At 37.6% G+C, this 24,095-nt stretch overlaps 1 protein-coding gene across 14 annotated transcripts in view; it reads left to right on the forward strand.

Moving 5' to 3' along the window:
* HDAC8 (histone deacetylase 8) overlaps positions 1-24,095 on the forward strand; it is a 218,308-nt gene that overhangs the window by 45,305 nt on the left and 148,908 nt on the right. For 9 of the 14 annotated variants that reach the window (XR_012026594.1, XR_012026593.1, XM_072817518.1 and 6 more), the window contains exons 5-8: positions 1,291-1,398; positions 17,500-17,612; positions 21,515-21,592; positions 22,197-22,305. Coding sequence is in view for 12 of the 14 variants with exons in the window: in XM_072817518.1 (XP_072673619.1) it covers positions 1,291-1,398; positions 17,500-17,612; positions 21,515-21,592; positions 22,197-22,305 (408 nt within the window). In the remaining 2 variants the exon portion in view is untranslated. Of the gene's footprint in view, positions 1-1,290; positions 1,399-13,821; positions 13,983-17,499; positions 17,613-21,514; positions 21,593-22,196; positions 22,306-24,095 lie in introns of those variants that run through there. The other 5 variants (XM_072817521.1, XM_072817525.1, XM_072817519.1 and 2 more) reach the window with 3 other exon arrangements.

Raw genomic sequence — 24,095 nt, forward strand, 5'->3', positions numbered from 1 at the left:
CCTTGGAGGTATTGTGGGTTCAGTTTTAGACCACTGCAATAATGCAAGTATCACAATAAAGTGAGTCAAATGAATTCTTTTGGTTTTCCAGTGCATATAAAATGTAGTCTTCCAAGTTTGCAATAACAAATTATATCCAAAAATAACGTATATATTTAATTTTAAAATACTTTATTGCTAAAAATTTCTAACCACTATCTGAGCTTTCAGTAAGTCATAATCTTTTTTGCCAGTGGAGGGTTTTGCCTCAGTGTTGATGGCTGCTGACTGATCAGAGTGGTGGCTACTGAAGGTTGGGCAGTTTCTTGAAATAAAACAACAATGAAGTTTGCCACACACATGGACTCTTCCTTTCAACAATTTCTCTAGTACGTGAGGCTATTTGATAGCATTTTACCCACAGTAGAACTTGTTTCAAAATTAGAGTCAATTAGTGAGTTTGTAGCATCCATTGTAAGGAGTGAGAAAGAAAGAGCTAGAGAAAAGTAAATGATTACTGAGCAGCCTTGAAGGTCCACCTGTGATTGGGAACCATAAATGTGTAATGGTGTACATCTGCAGTTACATGGTTGGTTCCAATAGCACTTTACCACCTTAGCTTTGGGAACAAAAAAAAAAAAAAAAAAAAAAAAACAGGTGGTCAGACTGACTATCATTGGGATTTGAGGTTCTGGTGCCAGGAGGAAACTGGCCGATAAGCTAACTCATAAGTAAGTACTAAGGTAGGTTCTTACAGAAAAAAATCACATTTTCAAGAGTCTTTAAAAAATGAAGTACTGTATTTCTGCCTTTTGCCATCTTTTGCTGCTTCGCTGTAAGCAATTTAGAAGCAATTAATTTAGTGAAAGGAGCATTGAGAGCATTTAAATATAAGCCTCAGCTCTCCCAGTGACTGTGACACCAAGGATAAATTGTCAAAGGTGACAGCTGTAAGAAGGCTAAAGAAATTATCTTTCTGGCTGCTTGTTAGATCACGCCAAGAAATTAGCTTTATGCCATAAAATAAAATTCTTCAACCTCTCTTGGCAACAATTCTTCCAAATTTCCTCTGTGTTACCAAATTTCTCCTGATGAAATTTAGATCATTTTCCTTGCACTAATGATCACTTATACAACATCCCTTTGTAGAATAAACAATAGTTTAAATCAATCCTACCCCTACTCTGCTCAAAATCCTCCAAAGACTTCCTGACTCACTGAAATACAGTCCAAACTCCTTGTGATGGCCCCTGTGGTTTGGTCCCATCAGAACTCATCTTGTACCACTCTCCTTCATTAACTGTGTTCCAGCCACACTGGCCTTTCAGCTTCTCAAATAGGCCAAGGAAGTTCTTTCCTGCCTCAGAGCTTTTGCAATGCTGTTCTCTCTGCCTGGAAGACTTCTCCATCTCAGTATAGGTGAGTTTCTTTTCACTTTTCAGGTCTTTGTCTAAATATCACCTACTCAGAGAATCTTTCCTGACCAACCTATCTGAAGTAACCTTCACACATACCCTATTACTCTCTATCACATTACTGTGTGTTATTTTTGTGATGTCACTTGTCACAATATGTTGTTTTCTTGTTTATTTTTGTATTTTTTATCTGCTTCAACATACCCCCCCACACACACAGTGAAGTCTTTGAGAATAGACTTCTCTGTATTATCTGTTCATCTTTATTCCCAGAGTATAGAGCAGAGTGAGTGCTCAATACAAATTTATATGTTGAGGGAGGAAGGAAGAGATAAGCCTCTTGTTACCTGTGCCCAATAAGTAATCACTAAGATTATTTCTCAAGCCCTTAGTTATTTGTATTGTCCTCTACTGTACTCTTCCATAAGTGGAATAAAATCCTGATTTCCTGACTGGTCTTGAATATTAGAGAGAGGATTATCATATTATATAGACTTTCAGAGTCAGAAAGAATCTGAGTCATGTATTCTAACCTCTCTCTCCACGTAGAAACCTTTCCACATATCTATCCCAGGATTCCTTAAAATGCCTCAGTGGCAACTACAGAAAGTAAAGGGGTAGCTAAGTATATAGGGTTCTGGAGCCTAAAGTGTCCACCCCCTACTCACACTTTAACCAGTGCAGTGTTGATTTTGTTTGTTTCCTATATTGGGATTCCACATAAAATTTCATTTGAAAAAAAAAAAGTCTGCTGCTCAAGAGAACTTTAAAAACTACAGATCTTGCAGGTGCATGGCAGCTCAGTCAGTAGAGCATGTGACTCTTGATCTCAGGGTCATGAATTCAAGCCCCACGTTTGGTGTAGAGCTTACTTTAAAAAAAGGAACTACAGATCTGATCTATGCCTGAACATACATATCTTGATATTATTCCTTTCTGCCATTTTTACATCTCTGTCTTTTCAATATTTAAAGATGGCACTTTTGACAGCGATCACTATTTGTGCATGTGCTTGTCACTACAAAGACAAATGTACCACCAAATGGTTCTTTCTACATTGAAAGCTTGACCATGAGTTAACTAAGGTGTTTATTTCATAGATTTATCTTGTTGCTATCCATCAAGATGGTCTGTGCAGTCTCCCAGGAGTCTATAGCTGTGCTGCAGTACTCAGAATCACTTCAAATATGACCTTACAGCATATCTTTCATTCTCCTTGTTTGTTTCACATCAGTGAATTACCTTCTTTGTTTCGATATTAAATTTCACCCTGGTGATATCCACCCACTTTGCTAATTGATTCAAGTCATTTCAATTTTAAGTGTGTCTACCAAATAAAATTGCCACATCTAACTTTGTTTTTTGGATACATTTAATGCAAAACTCCCTATTTTATCACACATTTTAAAAAAAGCTAATGACTTGTCTCTAGATCCAGGACCAGCTTCTACCTAAATCCATGCTTTGTTTGTTTGTTTGTTTGTTCTGGGGGGGATGGGGAGCAAGGAGTCATGGATCCTTAAAGTTTCCTGATTTGGGTACTGATCAGCCCAATTTTAATGATCTGTTCCAGTTTTTCTAGTTTATCACATTTGAATTTGTAAATGTATAATCTGATCATTATTTTTCTTTTATTCAAGGTAAAAAATATGAGTCCTTTTCTCCATTCTTTAGACAATTCATCATTCCTATAAATTTTTTAAAATAAAAAAAATGTTTTCTTCAGAGCCTACCATGAGCTAAGCACTGTGCTAGGTAATGAAGATATAAAGATGAATAAGAGATACAGTCCTTGCTCTCAAAGAATTTATAGTCTAGTGGAGGAGACAGGTACAGGAAATAATCATTGCAAGCCAGTTTGATAAGTACTATGATAGAGGTTTGAATAAACTGCTGGCATACAAAAAAAAAAAAAAGAATCAACTTTCTTTGCATGGAAAAGGAAGGTGGAACTTCAGGGCCATCTTCACAGCCAGATCCTTTTTTTTTTAAGATTTCATTTATTTATTCATGAAAGACAAAGTGAGAGAGAGAGAGAGAGAGAGGCAGAGACACAGGCAGAGGGAGTAGCAGGCTCCATGCAGGGAAGCCTGACATGGGACTGGATCCCGGGTCCCCAGGACCATGCCCTGGGCTGAAGGCTGTGCTAAACCACTTAGCCACCTAGGCTGCCCCACAGCCAGATCTTAAAGGATGGGTAAGAGGTTGTCAGAGGAGATGGAAGTCATTCAACATCCAAGACTACATGTGTGCAAAGTGTCAGAGACTTAGAGACTATACTATGTTTGGGATAAGGAGAAAAGTTTAATGTGGTTAAATTGTACTTGAGGGGCATGGTGAGATAAGAGGCTTGAGAAATAGGCAGGGACAAGATCATGAAGGGCGTTGTGTACTATGCTAAAGATAGGGTCTTTTTTCATATAAGAATGCAAACTCATTGAGTTTTTAAACAGGGTAACAGAATTGTGCTTTAGAAACTCATAATAAGCAGTATAAAGTGTGTGATAGGGAGGGAGCACGAGAGGAATATAAGACTGCTAGAAGCTCTATAGGATGTCACCAATTCCCTAAGTACCCTAGGATATAAATCATTTTTGTTTTTCAACTGTAAAATAGGAATAGCCATTTCTTCCCTTCACATGGAGCTAATAAGAGTAAATGAGATAATATGTCCTCTGAGTCTCTTAGAAGAAAGCTTCCAGGTTAAGGCTAGGTGGTCGGAAGTTGAGAAAAGCATAGTCTATACCATATAATTTAATACTTCTTCATGCACACCTTATGTTTTTTAAAATATGTTTTGTCTTATAGCTTGATTTGACTCCGTCATAATCTTTTATAAGATTTTTTTTTAATTAAGAGTGCTCTTTTTTAAAATTTTTATTTATTTATGATAGTCACACAGAGAGAGAGAGAGAGAGAGAGAGGCAGAGACATAGGCAGAGGGAGAAGCAGGCTCCATGCACCGGGAGCCCGACGTGGGATTCGATCCAGGGTCTCCAGGATCGCGCCCTGGGCCAAAGGCAGGCGCCAAACCGCTGCGCCACCCAGGGATCCCAGTCATAATCTTTTAAAGGGCAGAGTCCAGGGCATCTTGCATTGTCCACTACCCTTAGTACAGAGACAGAACACAGAATGAGTCCTTTGCACCTTCCTGCAGATTGATTGCATTCAGTGTCTCCTCTTAGGCAAGCTGCCTGAGACTAAGGTATCAGAAGAAGGGCACAGTATGATTGGGGACTAGGATTCTCTAGGGGTGTCCAAAAAGATTCCAAGTCTTGTTCAACCAGGCCTATGAGTGCCAGCAAGGCTCCTTTACTCCCTGCCTTGTGCTTGACACCTTCTTGTAAATATGAGGTAAATTATGAAAGTTCCCTCTGTATAAAATAGAAATAATTATCATTTTTCTAGGAAGTCATAATCTACAGCTGAAAAATATTGAGTGGAATATATGTATATTATGATTGTGAAAAAATTTCAGAATTTAGCTAGTCATTTGTTTGCAGAAAAGTTGTAAAAAATAATGTTCCACTTTTTATATTTTGTCTTTTTGATATCACAATTAATGTAGATATAACATGACAATAACCCTAGGTGTTTTCAATCCAAGTTTTGAACAATTGTAGTGATACATGATAAAACTGTAGAGGAGCCCAATCCTATAGCCAAAAGGACATTTGAGGAGTTTCCATATGTTTTATTTGTATGTCAAAAAGTTACCCTAGATTTGCATCAGCAGAAGCCAGAATGTCTGAAAGCATTCCCTGCATTTTCAAAGCAAGCACTCTTCTCTCTCTCCTGATTTGGCACAGGTTGTGATCAGTTCACTGAGCAGAATGGCATTTCCTCCTATCCACACCTAATATAAACTCCAGCCAATTTAATGGGGTGTATTATGTAGGTTGGGGATACAAGCACGTAAAGTCTTTGGCTCCTGAGACACTCATCTTGTGTGCCAAGACCAGGTGCAGAAATACAAATATATATATATATATATATATATATATATATAGCCTGAGACAGCTGCTTTGCCAGTGATTTTGTATTTTTTCTATTTAACTGGAAAAGTTGGGCAGGTACAGTTTCCGTCAATTATACATAAAATGTTATTTTTCTTGTAGAGGAAGAGAGTACATTTAATTCCTCAACTCAGTATTGATGTCTAAACCATTGAGGTTTTTTTAATTGAGAGCTTAAAGCAAAAAGTAATATTTTTGATTGACCAGAATGCTCAGAAATGGAATATTCTGGTTAATTGATTTTTCTGGTTTAGAAAACAATTACACCAGGCTTTTGATTTGTTTTATGCATATTCTTTAACCTTTTTTAAAAAAATATGTCTATAGATTTCTGCCTTAGTAAAGCACAATAAACTGGACCCGATTGAATCTTGCTACTATCACTTAAAGTCACACGGTGTTTCTGAACCCTTGATTCTAATTGGATAAGATCACCAAAAGTTCCAGATATTGACTAAATCTGAACTGAACCTGGGGTATACACTGGGAAATTACTTTTGGAAATTGTTTGGTTTCTTCTCATTTACTTCCTTCCCTAAAAGCAGAGTGATTTGTAAAAGAAAAATTCACTAGCCAAGTGAAGACTTTGATTTGCTAATCTATACTTTACTGAATAAAACCATAGTTTAGAATAGGAAATTTTAGCCAATGTCATGAGAGAAAAATGTTCTAAAAAGCTTAGATCTGAAACATGAGACTTTGCATGTCCAAAGGAAACAAGTGAATTGAGTTCATCTTGACCTGTCTATTCAATTTATTTCCTAACTAAATCTTACAGCAATTATCAGGGGCCTACTCACCACTTTGACCTTTCTGTAGTGCAGATGTTAGGTTTTGTATATAAAATAGCTAAGATTCTTTTTTTAAGATTTTATTTATCCATGAGACACACACACACACACAGAGAGAGAGAGAGAGAGAGAGAGAGAGAGAGAGAGAGAGAGGCAGAGACACAGGCAGAGGGAGAAGCAGGCTCCATGCAGGGAGCCCGACGTGGGATTTGATCCTGGGTCTCCAGGATCACACCCTGGGCTGAAGGCGGCGCTAAACCGCTGAGCCACCCAGATTCTTGGCAGTAAATAGAACTGCTTTATACTTTTTCCATTAGTTTACCTTGGACTATATAATTATCCAAAGGGAAATATGGTCTGTGAATTCTGAAAGTGGCCTTCCAGCACTTCTCACCATAATGAATTCATAGTCCTTTTTCTTGATTCATTTTCAGGCAGGTATTACGTCATTTCCACTCTCCCAAGCCTTCATTTGTCTTTAATAGAGACTGCTTATCATGCCAAATGATGTGGAAAGAGTGAGAACCATGTAGAATTATGCTGCTGTCACATTTATTTTATTTCCTGGATGACATTTTCAGTTTTGTCACACAGTTAATGGATTTGTTTCTATTAACAAGTAGAGCCTTCTTGACCTAATCCCTTTTTCACGCATATTCCTGTGTAACTTCTAAATCTAAAGGTGCTAGGACAGTAGTTAAATTGGCTTTACAGAGGAGAGGACCACCACAAAGTCAGTTTGTGCAAATTTGGCCCTGGGTCATTCACTTATATTTTGAGGAAATTCATAAAAAATATTTATCCTAAATCTACATAACCTGAAAGTTGAAATGATTACAGTTCGGTGGGATATCGTAGAAGAAATCTGGAGAGAAGGATTTGTGGCAGTTCTTTTTTTGACCAAGGAGATTTAAATTCAAGTCAGAAAATGGCAAAGGGGAGAGAGACAAACAAAAAGTAGTGAAGTGGTGCATGAAAGACAGGTGAAGAGGTAGGAGAAAACCCACCATATAGACTAATTTCAGCAACATTGTAAGTGAAATGGAGAGGGGAATAGGCATGAAGGAGAGGTGGAAGAAATTATGAGGGAGAGGAAGAGCAACAAATGTTGATAGAAGGATATGAAAGCTGTTTACCAAAGTGGTTGAGCTCAGGTGCAGAAGAGCCAGACTGCCTAAATTCAAATTCAAGATCAACTACTTCTTACCTATGTGACTTTGGACAAGATATTTAATCTCCCTATTTTAGTTTCCTCATTTTTAAAATGGAAATAATAATAGTATCTACCTCACAGGGCTTCTGTGAAAATTGATTGAGTTAACACGTTGAAAGCACCTAGTACAGTTCCTGGCACAGGATCATCACTCAATAAATGTTGCCTGTTATTTTTATTATATGCCAACAACAGAGAAAAGCTAAACCCTACTACCAGCTGGTTCCAAAATAGCTATAATGAAAGAATTATAAGAGTTATGCTAACACTGAAAGAAAAAATAGGAAGGGCCAAATAAGTAAACACTGGAAATCTATGATGCTGAATTTTGATAATGGTACTGAAAAAAAAATGTTACCAAATCTTTGCCAGTTACAGTTCAGCTGTTGAACAGTGCAGGTAATCTGTCTCTGCCTTAGTAAGGTAACTACCTGATGTTTTAAAAAATGTCTTAATGTCATTCATGATCCAAGCATCCATGATCTCTAGCCCAATGGACATAAAACAGCAAATACATGTGAGTAAATGCAGTTGACTGGGCTCTGTGCTTTTTCTTAAAAATTGACTTTGTGGTTTATAGTTCACCAGGGCATTTAAGAAGCTAGATGTTTCTGGTAAAGAAAAAAATACTGCCTGGGGAACCTGGCTGGTTCAGTTGGTAGAGCATGTGACTCTTGATCTCAGGGTCATGAGTTCAAGCTCCGTATTGGATGTAGAGCTTACTTTTTAAAAATTGCCTAACCACAAAGCTACAGACACATTTCTCAGAGTTTCAGAAGTATATTTGCTGCAGCTGGTTTATCCTCTGAATACCTTTGTGTGAGAAATGCCCTACACAATGAGGAAATGATTTTATTCAGCTATTGCAATAGGGAGAACATTTATTTTTTATTTTTTTTAAGATTTTATTTATTTATTCATGACAGACACAGAAAGAGAGAGGCAGAGACACAGGCAGAGGGAGAAGCAGGCTCCATGCAGGGAGCCTGACGTGGGACTCGATCCCAGGTCTCCAGGATCTCACCCCGGGCTGGAGGCGGCACTAAACGGCTGAGCCACCTGGGCTGCCCAGGGGGAACATTTATTAATGAGGAATAGCTCAAAGAAAAGTAAGGGAGCCTGGGGTTTTACAGAGACAGGTAAACAAGGAAGTCATCTGCAAGTCTTATGGGAGTCATTGGGAAAGATGGAGATGGGTCTTATTGTAGAATAATATGCTGGGGTAGGATGGTACACTGCAATTCACCTTTTCCTGGAAAACAAGAGGGGGCAAAGTTCTTAAACATTACTGCTTTCTGGTGAGCACAGGGCTCACATAAACTTCAACATTGTCATTTTCCCCTTTTGTTCAAGACAAGTATTATTACCAAGCAACTCAGAGGTGATCATAAACCTCCTGAGTATGGTGAAGCAGAGTCTAAGAAATAGTCTCTTGAGCACTCTTGGTGTTGCTTTTTAAAACCATTTGAACCATCTGTTGAGAAGCAGTGGTAAAAGTCAATTGTTTTAGGGTTTGTAGTTCAGACCTCTTAACAGAGGGAAGACTAACATGGAAAAAAAAAACTAATGTAAAATGTCATATTTCAGGAAAAAAGCCAACCAAGAATTGAACCCTGAAGGTAACCAGTCAAGTGGATTCTAAGACATCAATGGAGGGAAATACATTTTGCAGCACCACTCATGGAGCTAAGATGTCAGTGTTCTTTGTGACACTGTCCATAGCCTAGGTTGCCTCTCATAGAAAGACATGCATGACCTGAGCACTTCTTCAGACACCCTTTGTGTCCTAGGTGGTAGTTTGTTCAAGAAGAATTCCTGTCATACATGTTCTGCTGTGATGACCAGTTCTTTCAGATTTTATCAAGTCATTGGGCTTTAGCTTGTAGGGCTGCTTCAGCTCCCAGAGAAGAGATGAAGCTCTAAGGCAACATAGGGTCCTGATAGGGACTTAGGCAGTCAAGTTTTAGTTCTTGGTGACTCCAAGTCAGGTGGGAGGAAGAAAAATTGGAAAAGTCCACTTGGAATATATTAGCCAGATATTGAAGAAAACTGGAAGAATAGAAAATTTGGTAAGGATCAACAATTTGGGCATGGTACCAAGGTCCAGTCCAGTTTCCAAGTAGGTAACAAAACTGATTCTTCCACATGGGGAAGGAAGTCAATTATATCTTTACCAGAGAAGACAAAGTTTGCATACTCACCAGAAACCTGCAGTTTATGAAGAGATGATAACTGAAAGACAATAACTTGATTCTGATAACCTGGAATAGTGTGCTATAGATGACACATAGTTTTCCTTTGAAACACAAAATTTCTCTAAATGGTTACCTCCCTTTTTATCAAAGATAATCTCAAAGATTATTCTTGACTTCAAAATAAGGCTGGTCCCACAAGCAACAAAAGAAAAAAAGATAAATTGAAGTTCATCAAAGTAAAAACTTTTGTGTATCAAAGGACATTATCAAGAAAGTGAAAAGACAACCTACAAAATGGGAGAAAATATTTGCAAATCATATATCTGATAAGGGTCTAGTATCCAGAATATATAAAGAACTCATACTGCTCACCAACAAAAAAGACAATCCAATTTTAAAATGAGCAAAGGACCTGAATAGACATTTCTCCAGAGAAGATATACAAATGTCTAACAATCATACAAAATGATGTTTGACATCATTAGTCATCAGGGAAATGCAAATCAAATTCACAATGAGACACCATTTCACACCCACTAGAATGGCTAGAATTGAAAAAACAAAACAAAATAACAAGTGTTGATGAGGATGTAGAGAAATTGGAACCCTTGTACACTGCTGGTAGGAAAGTAAAATGGTGCAGCTGTTATAGAAAACAGCTTGGCTGACCTCAAAAGTTAAACAGAATTTCGATATGTCCTAGCAATTTCACTCCTAAGAATATATCCAAAAAATTGAAAACAGGTACTCAAGTACACAAATGTTCACAGCAGCACTATTCACAATAGCCAAAAGGTAGAAACAACCCAAATGTCCATCAACAGATGAATGTATAAACAAAATATGGTATATACATACAGTGGAGTCATAAAAAGCAATGAAGCACTGACCACATGATACAATATGGATGAACCCCAAAAATATTATGCTAGGAGAAAGAAGCCAGACACAAAAGATCACCTATAGTATGATGTCGTTTACAGGAAATACCCAGAATAAGTAAATCCATAGAGACAGATTACAAATTGGTGATTGTCAGGGGGTTATAGGAGGGAGAAATAAGGAATGACTGCTTAATTAATGCAGGGTTTTCTTTTGAGGTGTGAAAATATTTTGGAAATAAATTGAAGTGGAAGTCACACAATGTTATGAATGTACTAAATGTCAGTGAATTACATACTTTAAAATGGTTATTTTAACATTATGTAAATTTTACCTCAACAAACAATACTCAACAATAAAAATCAGCCTCATCTGATTTAGCCTGATTATTTACATAGGTGCAGCAAGAATGGTAATTTACCATTTAGCCCTTCTTAAGCTTGTTTTGCTGGAAGTTTTCATACGAAATCTCACTTTGAAATTTTAAAAGCCTATTAGAGCTAGGAAGCCAATCTAAGGAGATTTTATCTTCAGTATTTATAAAGTGGGGACCATTCCTCTCTTCTTGGGGTCTCCAAGATATCTTAAGCTTCCAGGGCTTCCCAGGAAGTAACCTTCCTTACTCGCTTGCAAGACTGGGAACTCTGTAAGCCAGGTACCAGATACCAGGCTAGTTTTCCCAAGAAGGCTTTGTATGCATTGCTGAATAAAGTCAACCCTTAGTTCCTTAAAAGTGTATGATCATATATGATTCAGTGAGCTTCATTGACAAATATGGCATTCCAGGCAAGGCCTTGGTTATATAACCAATGTTGCCAATCATGTCCTGATAACAGGTAGGACAGATAATTCTTTTTTTAATAATAAATTTCTTTTTTATTGGTGTTCAATTTGCCAACATACAGAATAACACCCAGTGCTCATCCCGTCAAGTGCCCCCCTCAGTGCCCATCACCCATTCACCCCCACCCCCCGCCCTCCTCCCCTTCCACCACCCCTAGTTCGTTTCCCAGAGTTAGGAGTCTTTATGTTCTGTCTCCCTTTCTGATATTTCCTACCCATTTCTTCTCCTTTCCCTTCTATTCCCTTTCACTATTATTTATATTCCCCAAATAATGAGACCATATAATGTTTAGGACAGATAATTCTTACTGAACCAGTGCAAATAATTATATTTCCATGTGAATAAGAATGCTTGATAAAAGTTTCTGAATCGGAGGGCTCAGGCAGAGGGAATGAGGTATCATTTACAAGTGTGTGATTTCTGTTTGCAAAAGCATGGTTTACTAAATTATTATGAGTTATAGATAGCATAAGAAAAAAGATAAATGAGTCCCTAAAACATCATCAATATTCTGTTTTGATTGAAATATAGTTAACATGATGTTACATTAGTTTCAGGTGTCCAACTTAGTGACTCCACAACTCTGTTATGCTTTGCTGACTACAGTGAAGCTACCTTCTGTCACCATACAACACTATTACAATATCATCAACTGCATTCCCTGTGTTGTGCCTTTTATTCCCATGACTTATTCATTCTACAACTAGAAACCTGTACTTCCCACTCTTCTTCACCCATTTCGCCCATCCCCTCACCCCTCCCCTCTGGCAACCATCAGTTTGTTCTCTGTATTTATGGGTCGGTCTGCTTTAAAACATCAGCACATTCTAAACAAAATCCACAATCATCCCCCATCAGTTTCATTCGGATCTATGTAATTAGTTCTTGTTCCTCTTGACCTTGCATTAGTGGTCTCATCAACCTGTCTAATTGTCAGCTAGAGTTCTTGAAATCCTGACTCAATTCACTGATATGGTCTCAAAGTTGTTTAAACTATACCATAAAAAGCCTGCACTTAACAATACTTGGCAAAACCATTTTCCATGGGGCTCTGAGATAGTCTCTCTTTGTTGAAGATGAAGCACTCTGGCTTGTACCTGATTGCAAGTACTCTCAGGGACACATTAGATTAAAATATATAAAACCATCTGTAAATGGCAAAAGATGTACAATAGCTTTGGTTAACTTGCTGCTGATCATTTTCAGAAATTAAAGATCTGATGAGAATTCATTACAAGAATAATGCAACTGGCAAAGACATGTAGTTGTTTCTGTGGCATGCAAAACAATATAAAAGTCAATCCCAAAAAGTTTTTAGACAAAATATCCATAAACATAATGATTAACTCTATTTTCAAAGAAAAGAGAGTATTATATCTAATTTATAAAAATGAATGAACATAATCTTTATAGAGACAAATATCCCTAAATATAACCTATAATAATCCTGATATAATATACCACAAATATACCAAGCTTACAGTTAGAATATTCCCAAAATATACCAAAAATATCAAGTAAAGAGATTCAGTAAACCAGAGTAGGTGTCAAATATCCATATAGTGATATAATTCCATAGGTAAGTGCTGAGACTCCCCAATTGAAACTAATGGCCTAGCAGATGCTAGATTCTAAAGAAGCAAAATTAAGACCAAGTTAACATTAAAAAAATTTTTAATTATGACCGAAAACACTATACTGTAGTCATCTAAAATCTGGGAAAGCAGCATAAGGACTCTGAAAAATAGAAACATATCATGGCTAGTGAGGACATTGAGAGATCCTTAGGAAATTCCTATATAACATACAATTTCTGAAATATTTATATTAATAACAATTTGCTTATACAATTTAACCTAGGGAAAGCTGAGCATTTCTACCAATTTGGCAACTCTTCCCATGCATCTCATCAATAGTAATATATCAGATAAACCCAATTATTTCTAACATGTCTTTATTTTTATAAGATGAAGGAACAAATTCCTTGTGATTTTCCAGGGTGTTCTGGGATTCAATTAAGATAAGTGATGGAGGGATCCCTGGGTGGCGCAGCGGTTTGGCGCCTGCCTTTGGCCCAGGGCGCGATCCTGGAGACCCGGGATCGAATCCCACGTCGGGCTCCCGGTGCATGGAGCCTGCTTCTCCCTCTGCCTGTGTCTCTGCGCCTCTCTCTCTCTCTCTGTGACTATCATAAATAAATAAAAATTTAAAAAAAAAATTTAAGATAAGTGATGGATTACTGAAAAATACTACTTGGTTCTCTATTTAACCAAAATCATGATAAAAGATTTTTAATGTACACATGGGAGGTAATATGACCATAAAGAACCTCATCTCAGGGCTCCTGGGTGGCTCAGTCAGTTAAATGACCAACTCTTGGTTTGGGCTCTGGTCATGTTCTCAAAGTCCTGAGATCAAGCCCTGCATTGGGCTCCCCACTCAACACAGTCTTTTTTATTATTATTATTATGTTTATTTATTCATAGACGCAGAGAAAGAGGCAGAGACAAAGGCAGAGGGAAAAGCAGGCTCCCTGTAAGGAGCCTGATGTGGAGCTCGATCCCAGGACCCCTGGATCATGACCTGAGTCAACAGCAGATGCTCAGCCACTGAGCCTCCCAGGTGCCGCAGCACAGTCTTCTTGTCCCTCGCCCTCTGCTCCTCCCCCTGCCTGCTCTCACATTCTCACTCTCCCACCCTCATAAATAAATAAATAAATAAATAAATAAATAAATAAATAATCTTTTTTTTTTACATTTTTATTTATTTGTGATAGTCACAGAGAGAGAGAGAGAGGCAGAGACACAGGCAGAGGGAGAAGCAGGCTCCATGCACTGGGAGCCCGACGTGGGATTCGATCCCAGGTCTCCAGGATCGCGCCCTGGGCCAAAGGCAGGCGCCAAACCGCTGCGCCATCCAGGGATCCCTCTATCTTTTTTTTTTTTTTTTTTAAAGAACCTCATCTCTTTCCTAAGTAGGAAGACTTTGCTTTCTTAAATAATCAAGGCCATAATAAACATAAATCATATAAGGTTGTTCTAGTAAGACAAAAAATCTTGTTTATTGAGGAAGATTACTTAGTAAAGCAAAACCTTTACAGGCTGTTATTAAGAGAAAACCAATAATGCAAAAAAAAAAAAAACATTTTAACAGAAAGGAAACCAAATTCTAGTTTTCTATCAGTATATAATATTTGATACTGAAGTTCTTTTTCAAAATCTGATAAATATGCCCATCAAACCTTAGCCAACTTTGATCTTAACAAATAAAATTCCCTTTCTGGGAAACTTCTACCACTTTCCATATGTATACACATCCTTTACAGTACAATTTCTATAAGTGGCCAAAAAGAACATGTTCACTAACAGATCCAAATACATACAGTTTCACTGTAGCATGTAAAGATAAGAAGCAAAAGTATATAAACCTTAGTAATTAATGCATTCTTTTAGTTAGAAATGATCTAGGTATCTGATGAATATCCATTAATTTATTTAATATCAGCCCAAAGTTTTCAGTTACCTAAAGGTGTTGTAAATTATCTTCTAGCTGACATACTACAAAACATAATTACTGTTGAAATAAACTTCATCAGGATAATGACTCATTTAGGCTAAACAAATTTACATTTGTCATAGTCTCAAACATTTAGTAGAAGTAATATTAGCTCATTTAATTAGTAAACCTGTATAAATTTAGGAATAATATACTCAAGTAGAATAAAATCTACATGTATATTACCCTTAATACTGATAAATTAGAAAAAACATGGCTGGGATCCCTGGGTGGCGCAGCGGTTTGGCGCCTGCCTTTGGCCCAGGGCGCGATCCTGGAGACCCGGGATCGAATCCCATGTCGGGCTCCCGGTGCATGGAGCCTGCTTCTCCCTCTGCCTGTGTCTCTGCCTCTCTCTCTCTCTCTCTCTCTCTCTCTCTCTCTGTGTGACTATCATAAATAAATAATTAATTAATTAAAAAAATATATTAAAAAGAAAAAACATGGCTGATTTTAGTAAACCAAATTTATTATAAATTAGTCTCGTCTGCCAAAGACTTACCTAAATTATGCTAACTTGAATTCTTAAAATATTTGAGTTTGTTTCTATAGGAATACTCTTTTAGCACATTAAAAGTCTTCAAAGTTTAGTTTCTTTATTTTCCTTATTTAGGAATATTCTATTTATCTAAGAGCTTATTTCTATAATCCGGTGAGAATAGAGCTCCTTTAAGCATATATTAGGAAAATGTTACATACAAAGGCCTTTCTGATTACAGACATCGTCACTATTAATATTATTCAAGTTATCGTCATAGGGAGGATGTTCATTAACAAATAACATCTCAAAGGAAAAAAAAGGGGGCTGGGAGGTTTTTAAAGGCAGGTATTCTTCTTTATATACCATATTATTTCTGCTTGCTGTGTTTGTTGGTTGGCTTTGTTTTTCTGTGCATATGACTTGTCTCCCTAACTTAATTGTAGGCTCTGAGGGGAAAAAGTATGTCCTATATTGATTTGTATTTCTCCTCTCCCTCCTCCTTACTTCTTCATTTTTTACTGAAGTATAATTGACATACAATGTCCTATTAGTTTTAGGTGTACATAATAGTGATTCAACATTTTTATACACTACGAAATGATCCCCACAGTAAGTCTAGTTATAATCTGTCACCATACAAGGTTATTAGAACATTATTGACTATATTCCCTATAGTGTATACTCCTTTTTTTTTTTTTTGCCTAACACTCAATGTTCCACCTCATCTATCCAAAAGTTATTGACATTTCTCTTTCTTGATGTGCTAAGACAGTAAACTTAAAATATAAACTTTTCATGATTGGAAAATAGAATCTAGGAACTTTCTAAGTCACATATTTAACTCTTATTTACAGAAAATTCTTGGGTGGACAAATCTTTTTATCATATTGGTTTCTTCCTAGTTGCATATCTGAGGCCAAGCTATTTTTTGCTAGATGATCACTAAGTTCACGTTCATGAGAAAAAAAAATCAATGCTTAGTGCTATTTTTTACCAACTTCCTGCTCACCAATGTACCTGTCTCATGATTCAGCCTATGAATCAGGGTATTGTTCAGAATATGAAACATTATGAAAGAGATTTCATGAAGATGTTTATGCACTGTGTAGGTACTAGAAAGATCTTACAATCTCATAGTACTGAAAAATGCTATTTTAGATGATGCTCATGCTCAGAATTCTATTTCAAGTAAAATATCAGGGAGAACTTGGGGAAAAAATGGGCTGGATATTTAAAGTGTCTGTGGAAGCTGAAGAGATTGAAGCATTTAGGATGAGGCCTTAAAAATAAATTACACTTTTGATGATAAAGAATTCTCTTACATCTACTCAACAAGACTTAATGGCAACTTAATAAAAAGAGTAGGCTACTCTTAATAAAAGAGTAGGTTAATGTTGACAGGAGGTTAAAGTGACACAGTATCACCAATAGTAAAAAAGTTAAAAGACATCAGTGAAGTCACTGAAGACAATTTTAGTGAAGGAAACAGAATAACTTCAGAGGAGGCTGCTTCAGTCTCCATTGTAATAATCACATTTACCAAAAGGCAACCACATGCTTGCTGCCCAGGAGGTTATGCATTTGTACATTCTACATGCAGCTTTTATGAGCAACAAGTACAAAAACTTACTCAAAAGAGAGAAAGAAACAACCTCTAGGTTATGTCATAGAATCAGTACAGAGACTCCAATTTCCATCATCTTCTGCATCTGGCTGAGCAAGATGGTCTTTAAGGCCCTTTCTAGATTCTAGCTTTCTTAAAGTCCTATAAGTGATAATCAATGTTCATCATGATGACCCCAGGGCACTACAAGTTTTTTTAAAAAATCATTCCTGAATCATTAGAAAAAAAGTATTATTTTGTCCAATATAATATTCTAATTCTTTGAAAATCTGGGATCCTAAATTGGAAAATGTTACCAATCAACCTGAATATGTAGTTTACCGAAACACTTCATCCCTTGATCATTCTGAGCCATTTACTATTTACTCTTTATAGGTAGATTTTTGTTTTTCTTAAAAGAAGGGGGAATTGTAAGGGAATAGATCTCAAGGGTTAGATCCTTGGCTGTAAAGACTCCCTTAGATCGCTTTTGGCTATTGGCTGTAGCAACTTGTTTTCTTACAGAGATGAAGCATCTGGTTTTTGTTATCTCAATGATGCTGTCCTGGGAATATTACGATTGCGACGGAAATTTGACCGTATTCTCTATGTGGATTTGGATCTGCACCATGGAGATGGTAAGCCTTTCACTTTCAAAGGTGCTTTGCTGCTAGGACAGAAGGTTTTTATCAGTAAAGCTGCTTCTAGGTGACTGGTCAAAGGAGAAATGCCTTTTGTAAGAGAAATTTTTCTAGTTGAGAATCCTCAAGTAGATAGAAGAGAGAGTCTTCTAACTGATATAATTCCTCCTATACTGATCAAGGTGGTTTAAAATACCAGGTTACTGTCATTTCCCCTCCATCAGCAAAGTTTTCCAGTAGAGAACGTTAAGAAGTGGAAATCGTGTCTCGTGTTTGCTCAGTACTCAGAAACCTCCCCCAGGCCACTTCCATAAGTGAAATCGGCAGTTACAAGCTGACAGTCTCGTTGCTTCTCTTAATATTGAATGAGTACATGATGGAGTAACATTCTGAATTTTTCACCAATAGGGATGCCAACTCATGTAGTGATCAGAATTTGTGCCATTTTCTTTGAATTGCTAAAATGCTTAGTGCTGCACAAACTCAGAGTATCTCCTCTAACTTTTCACAGCAGCAGAACCTTGATTTCCCTCATACCATTAATGCCCTCTTAAAAGATTTTGCCAGAAGGATGTTACCCAGGCCTTTCTATGTACTTTCCATCTAGAATGTAGAGCTTCCATGACAGTTACCCACATACTGCTTCTTTAATAAATCCTATGTGACACATGTTTCCACTGACCTAGGAACACTTAGCCAGTAAAATTAATTAAGGATATTCCCCCCTCTCCCTCACATCAGTGATTGCTGCTTCCCTGTTTCCAGGAAGTTTTGGAGACAAACTAGCATAATTAAGGCATAAGTCGGGAAAAGAATAGTATATGACAGAGGCTAAGTTCAGCTCTCCTGCCAAAACAGAAAAAGAAGGAAGAAGTTGTGAGGGAACCTCCCTAAGGAGTTCATCTAGATGGATGTTACCATGGAATGGTGACAGAAAACTAAAGGTAACAGGGAAAAGAGTTAAAACCACCAACATACTACTTTGAGACCCACATCCACTGAATATCTGAATACTCAGCCAATGTAAAATGCAGCCTTGCTCAAAAACCTTCAGAGGCTCCTCATTGCCTATAACAAGAGTAACATTTGGCCCATGGTTTGTTTATGTATGGTCAGCAATTTAAGAATTTTTTTTTTACATTATTATAAGGTCATAAAGAAAAAAATGCAATAGAGACCATGTAGGCTTGGTAAAGCCTGAAATATTTGCCATATAGCCACTTAGTCTGCTAACCCTTGGCCCATAGCATTGGTTCTCAAACTTGCAATATATAGCATGGTGACCCTGGAAAGGTTGTTTTAAAATGCAGATTCCTGGGCAGCCCCAGTGGCCCTGCGGTTTAGCACCGCCTTCAGCCCGGGGTGTGATCCTGGAGACCCGGGATCAAGTCCCACATCGGGCTCCCTGCATGGAGCCTGCTTCTCCCTCTGCTTGTGTATGTGTGTCTCTGCCTCTCTCTATCCCTTTATCATGAAAAATAAATAAAATTTTTTAAAAAATGCAGATTCCTGAACCATATCCACCAGATACTCAGATGTAGTAGGTCTGGTATGGAACACAAGAAGTTACATTTTATCAACAGTCCAGCTGTTCCCACAGGCCATACTTTAAAAAGTAGTGCTCTTCCAGGTAGAGTCCATACTCTTTGCCCTCCTCTCTCCAGTATTCTTGCTCACTACCTGCTGTTCCAACTACTCTACTCAGTGATCCCCAGACCTGTCTCAGTCTTTCCACCCCCCTGACTTTGCATTACTCTTTCCTAATGTAGTTTTGCTTTTTCCTCTAAGTTCTACCCAGGAGCTCAGATTCCAACAGTAGCACATTTGCCCTGAGGACTCCAGCCCAAGTGTTCTTTCCCCTCCTCAAGTCCTATATTGTTTATATCACTGATTTGATACTTAATTATATATTGTTAGTTAAATCTTTAATGTGTCCAGTGTCTTCTCCTCCCATAGAAACTTTCAGTTCCTTCGGAGCAGATATCAAGTTGTTTACTTCTTTCTGTCCTGCACAGTGGCTTAACAAACAGAACTATGCATATAGCAGTGGTTCAGTAAAATATTTGTTGAATGAATGATTATGAAATTCAAACTATTAGTATCAGAGCTCAAAAATAGAATCAACTCTGTTGAACCACTTAAGAATGAAATGACTGTCACCTGAAACCGTCCTTTCCATTTGTAATGTTATTTCTACACCATTTAGAGTTTCCTGTTTTAGCCAACTTTTATGGTGTGTTTCATTTCAGTTTATTTCCCCTCTTCAGCACCTCCCTTCCAGTGACCTCTGCCCTGCCTCCAAACTCTTACACATTTGGTTAATTTTAAATCTCCCATGATTCCATAACTAGCATCCTGTGGTGGCTTCACCAGCACTCTTAGCCTGTCTTCACTTTCTTTCACCTTTTTTGTTTACCTAACCACTGTTGTCTTTTACGCAAAGCCCTACCCTCCCCCTATCTATGTCCTCTTTTAAAGTATGATTTGCTAGCAATACCTAATAGCACTTCCCATGAGAGGAGATATAAATAGCTACTAAACATATGAAAAGGTACTCAACACTAACACTCAGAGAAACACAAACTAAACAAGATCATTTTTTTCTGCCTAAGTTTAAAAAGAATAATAACACCCCATTGCTAGTTAGGGTGTGAGAAAATGAGAATCCTCATACACCACTGATAGAAATATAAATTGGTACCACCTTTCTGGATCAAGAAATAATCAGGATTTTTATGAATTGTCCTTGTTTATACTTCAGTTTCTAAGTTAAAATGTGATTTTAATATGTTTTATTTTGTTTACTTAATGCCTTGTGCCTGTAGCCTTTAACTGGTTTTAACTACCTCCCTAGGGCAAAACATATGGCTTGGGAAATTCAAACATACCTGTGATATATAAATACAGTTAATATTTTTCTAAGGTCTCTTTTGGCCTCTAATGAAGACTGAAAGCATTAAGTAAACACAGAGACAGTTTCTTTATTTGAAGTATAAAAGAGGATAGTACATGAATTTGCTAATAGCCCTTCCATTTTACAGATGGACTATATGAATATAGTATGACAGACAGTATGTGATTCTGGGAGAAAAGGTGTGGAGGTGAGCAGGGCATTTATCTGAATGAGTAGTGGCTCATTACAGTTGCATCTTCCATCTCCCAGGCTTCTATTCATTTAGTGCCTCTGTTTAAATGGAAAGGAGATTCCTCTCCAGAAAAGCACCCCCCCCAGCCATCTTTCTTCAAGCTTTAAAACTTTGCTATAAAGGTACTATTAAGGGATGAGGCCAGGACTATTAGCCTTCCATGTTTTAACAAGAAAGATGTAGTATAAGCTGCTTGGACTTTGGATGAACTGCATTTATAACCAAATCTATATCATAGAGAAGCACTTTGTAATTAGGTTTTCACTACATGGTGCCTAATGTTTGTATTGGTCATATTTTTCAAAGGATTGCCACGTTGTACTTCTTTGAAAAAATATCCTAAGAATTTAACTAGAACTACTGAAACAAAACATAAAACTTCTGAGGTGGTGCCAGTTTCCTCTATACAGCTCTGTCAATAATGCTTCGATTCTGAGCTCAAGCCCTCCACACCATTTAGAAGAGGTTGTCTGAGAGAGCCTGGACATCCCATTGCTTGGAAAGAGCAAGTCCAGTTATAACTTGCCATGAATTTGAAAAAGAACCCTAAAACTTCACTTGGGGCCCAAGTTCTACCTCATCCTGTAACAACAGATATCAAAGGCTAGAGGGTTTTGTTCCTTTTATTCCTCAGCTTGTTAGCTTTATTATGGCTATCCTCTCTTACTTCCCACAGCTGCTTCCTAGCATTTCAGTTGTTGAAAATAGTTGCATATGTAACGTGATTATTCTGCTTTTTTTTCTCTCTGGTAGGTGTAGAAGATGCCTTCAGTTTCACCTCCAAAGTCATGACAGTGTCCCTGCACAAATTCTCCCCGGGGTTTTTCCCAGGCAAGTAACCTGTGTGCTCAGTATTACATTTGAAGAAGAAATACTGTGTTTCTTCTATATATTATTTATGTTTCATATTTGAATATTTCCATGCTGTTGGTTCTTCACTGGTGCTAGTCTATGCAAAATGTTAACACAGGCCATTTCAAGTGACAATGATAGGAGGAATGCAATACTGTTTCTTTTTTCCAAATGACTTTCATGGACTGTCAACCAACAGCTCACTTATACTTACTATCCTATCCCATAACCCGTGTAACTCCTCAGATGAGTGCAATGATATATTAATATTATATCAATCCAAGACATATGAAAAGTCAAGCAAAAGAGTTCATCTTTTTCTGTTTTTTTTTTTTAATTTGATCTGGCAAAGTAGAAACTTAAGATTTTTCCAATTTCTTACAGTTTTCCTCTTTCCCCAACATTGTTTACAACAGTTACTGCTCTATATTATTTTTCTTAATTTCTTTCCCATAGAAAATCATCACTAATCTAGGACTGTTCTACTTGACCTTTTACTGTTCTGAATTCCTATCAAAGAATCCTTCAAGTTTTCAAATGCTCGTGTTCTTAAAACTGTTCATGGTACTCGTCTCTTTCACAGGAACTGGTGATGTGTCTGATGTCGGCTTAGGGAAGGGACGGTACTACAGTGTAAATGTGCCCATTCAGGACGGCATACAGGATGAGAAGTACTACCACATCTGTGAAAGGTATGGCAGTAACACTGAGTCAGTAAGGAGCGGATGGCATTTCTGGAGGATGAAATGGCCCCCCAGTCTTATAGGATTCTTGTTTTCAAAGAAATTTTTAGAAAAAAAAAAGCCACTGTATACCTATATAGCTTTGGTACACTGCTCATTATACTTACTCTATAGGTTGCCATCACTTGTTTAGGAGAGCTAAGTATTTGAAACAGAGCCACACTGTTGGTTTGATCCTACCTGCTCCCCCATATGATTAAGGTCATCCCAAGAGCAGAGCTTCTAAGCTGTCTTTGGTTATACCTTGTCTGCTACTTTCTTAGCTAAAACCTGCATGTATGTCATTTCATTAGGGTTCATTTCAGTTTCCCATTATGGAGATCTTCTATCCACTGGTGTGAATTTTAGAAAGTTCTTCATTATGAGTTCTTGAATTCTATCTTTTGTGTTAAAATTGGGGTCAGAAATATGTTCTTTTATACTATGGTTAAGGATTGAATTACAGCCACTTGTAAGAAGACAGTTTGATGCCGATATGTAGACTATTGGGGCTGCAAAGCCCTACAGAATGGGGTAGGTTGGGGGGAGGGTAAACACATACTCATAAAAATTGAGATTGGTCAGGCACAAATTCACTGCTGACATTGGCAGTAGAGAAAATAAATCTGATTAGAAGTCAGCAAGTCAACATTACTTAAGGTAAGTAATGGGAATTGAGGTGCTTTTGATTCCTACTCCACTAAGCTCAGATTTCTCCCAACCTCTGGTAGAAACAGGTACTTCCTAAAGGAGCCGGCACTGGCCATCATCACTGGCAGTTGTATAAACAAAGCAGAAGTATTAAAAATAAAAACTTTATGCTTTAAAGATGCCTCTTAGCTCAAGAGATTTGGCAAGCCAAGTAATCAAGCAGCAGCTCTAGCCTCTTCGTGATTTTGATCATGTCCCCTGGCTACCTCCATCTTGTCAGACTGAAAAGGCCTTTATTTTTGGAGCCTGCCATTGATGGTTTTAATTGCCTCTCTTTGTTCCCCTCAGGCTCTGTTCTGTCCTTCTTGAGATGTGCAGATCAGAGCTGCTTATGTAACTTTATCAATGAAGGTATCCTGTGGTTCTGTGTAAAAGGAGAATTATTCTGTTTTTCTTTTAATCCTTTTCTTGAGAGTACTCAATATTTTGCTGTCCTTTTTTTACCATAGCAAGAAACTCAGTTTTTCTCTTCAGTGCTCTGTCCACAGGGTTTCCTAGAGCTTTGTCCTGGGCCTTATTTGAAAAGTCAGCACCCATCATCCTGCAGGGATAGTTTGTAGTATTTGGCCTTCCCTAAATAGATTACCTTACACATGCCCCTATTAAAGGCCATCTGCCAATCATAAAACCTCCTGAGATATACCTTTATCCTCCATCAACTTGGCATTTCACTGCCCAGAAAAGCTGAGTATTATCTTCAAACCTAGAGAGTTTGCTTTCTCCCAAGGAAATCTATTACTCACCCTTCTTCCCTGAGAATAATGTCTGTTTCTCCCTTATATTTTTTTCAGTCTCTCTAAACCAGTTCCTACTATGTGACAAAAAATTTTAATCCCATAGTAATTCCTGTTTCAATATAGCCTTGGTATCAGACTTAATTAGAAGCATTTAAAAAGTGAATTTAGCCCCAAAGAAAAGATCCCTGGAAGATCACATATGATTTCTCTTTACAGAAACCATGTTGCCACCACCCCCCACCCTAGTATACAGGAGGCCAGCACTGATTATTGGCGGTGTGATTGGCGCACTGCTAGTCTACACAGTGATCA

This window comes from Canis lupus, chromosome X (genome assembly GCF_048164855.1).
Source record: "Canis lupus baileyi chromosome X, mCanLup2.hap1, whole genome shotgun sequence".
Lineage (NCBI taxonomy): Eukaryota > Metazoa > Chordata > Mammalia > Carnivora > Canidae > Canis > Canis lupus.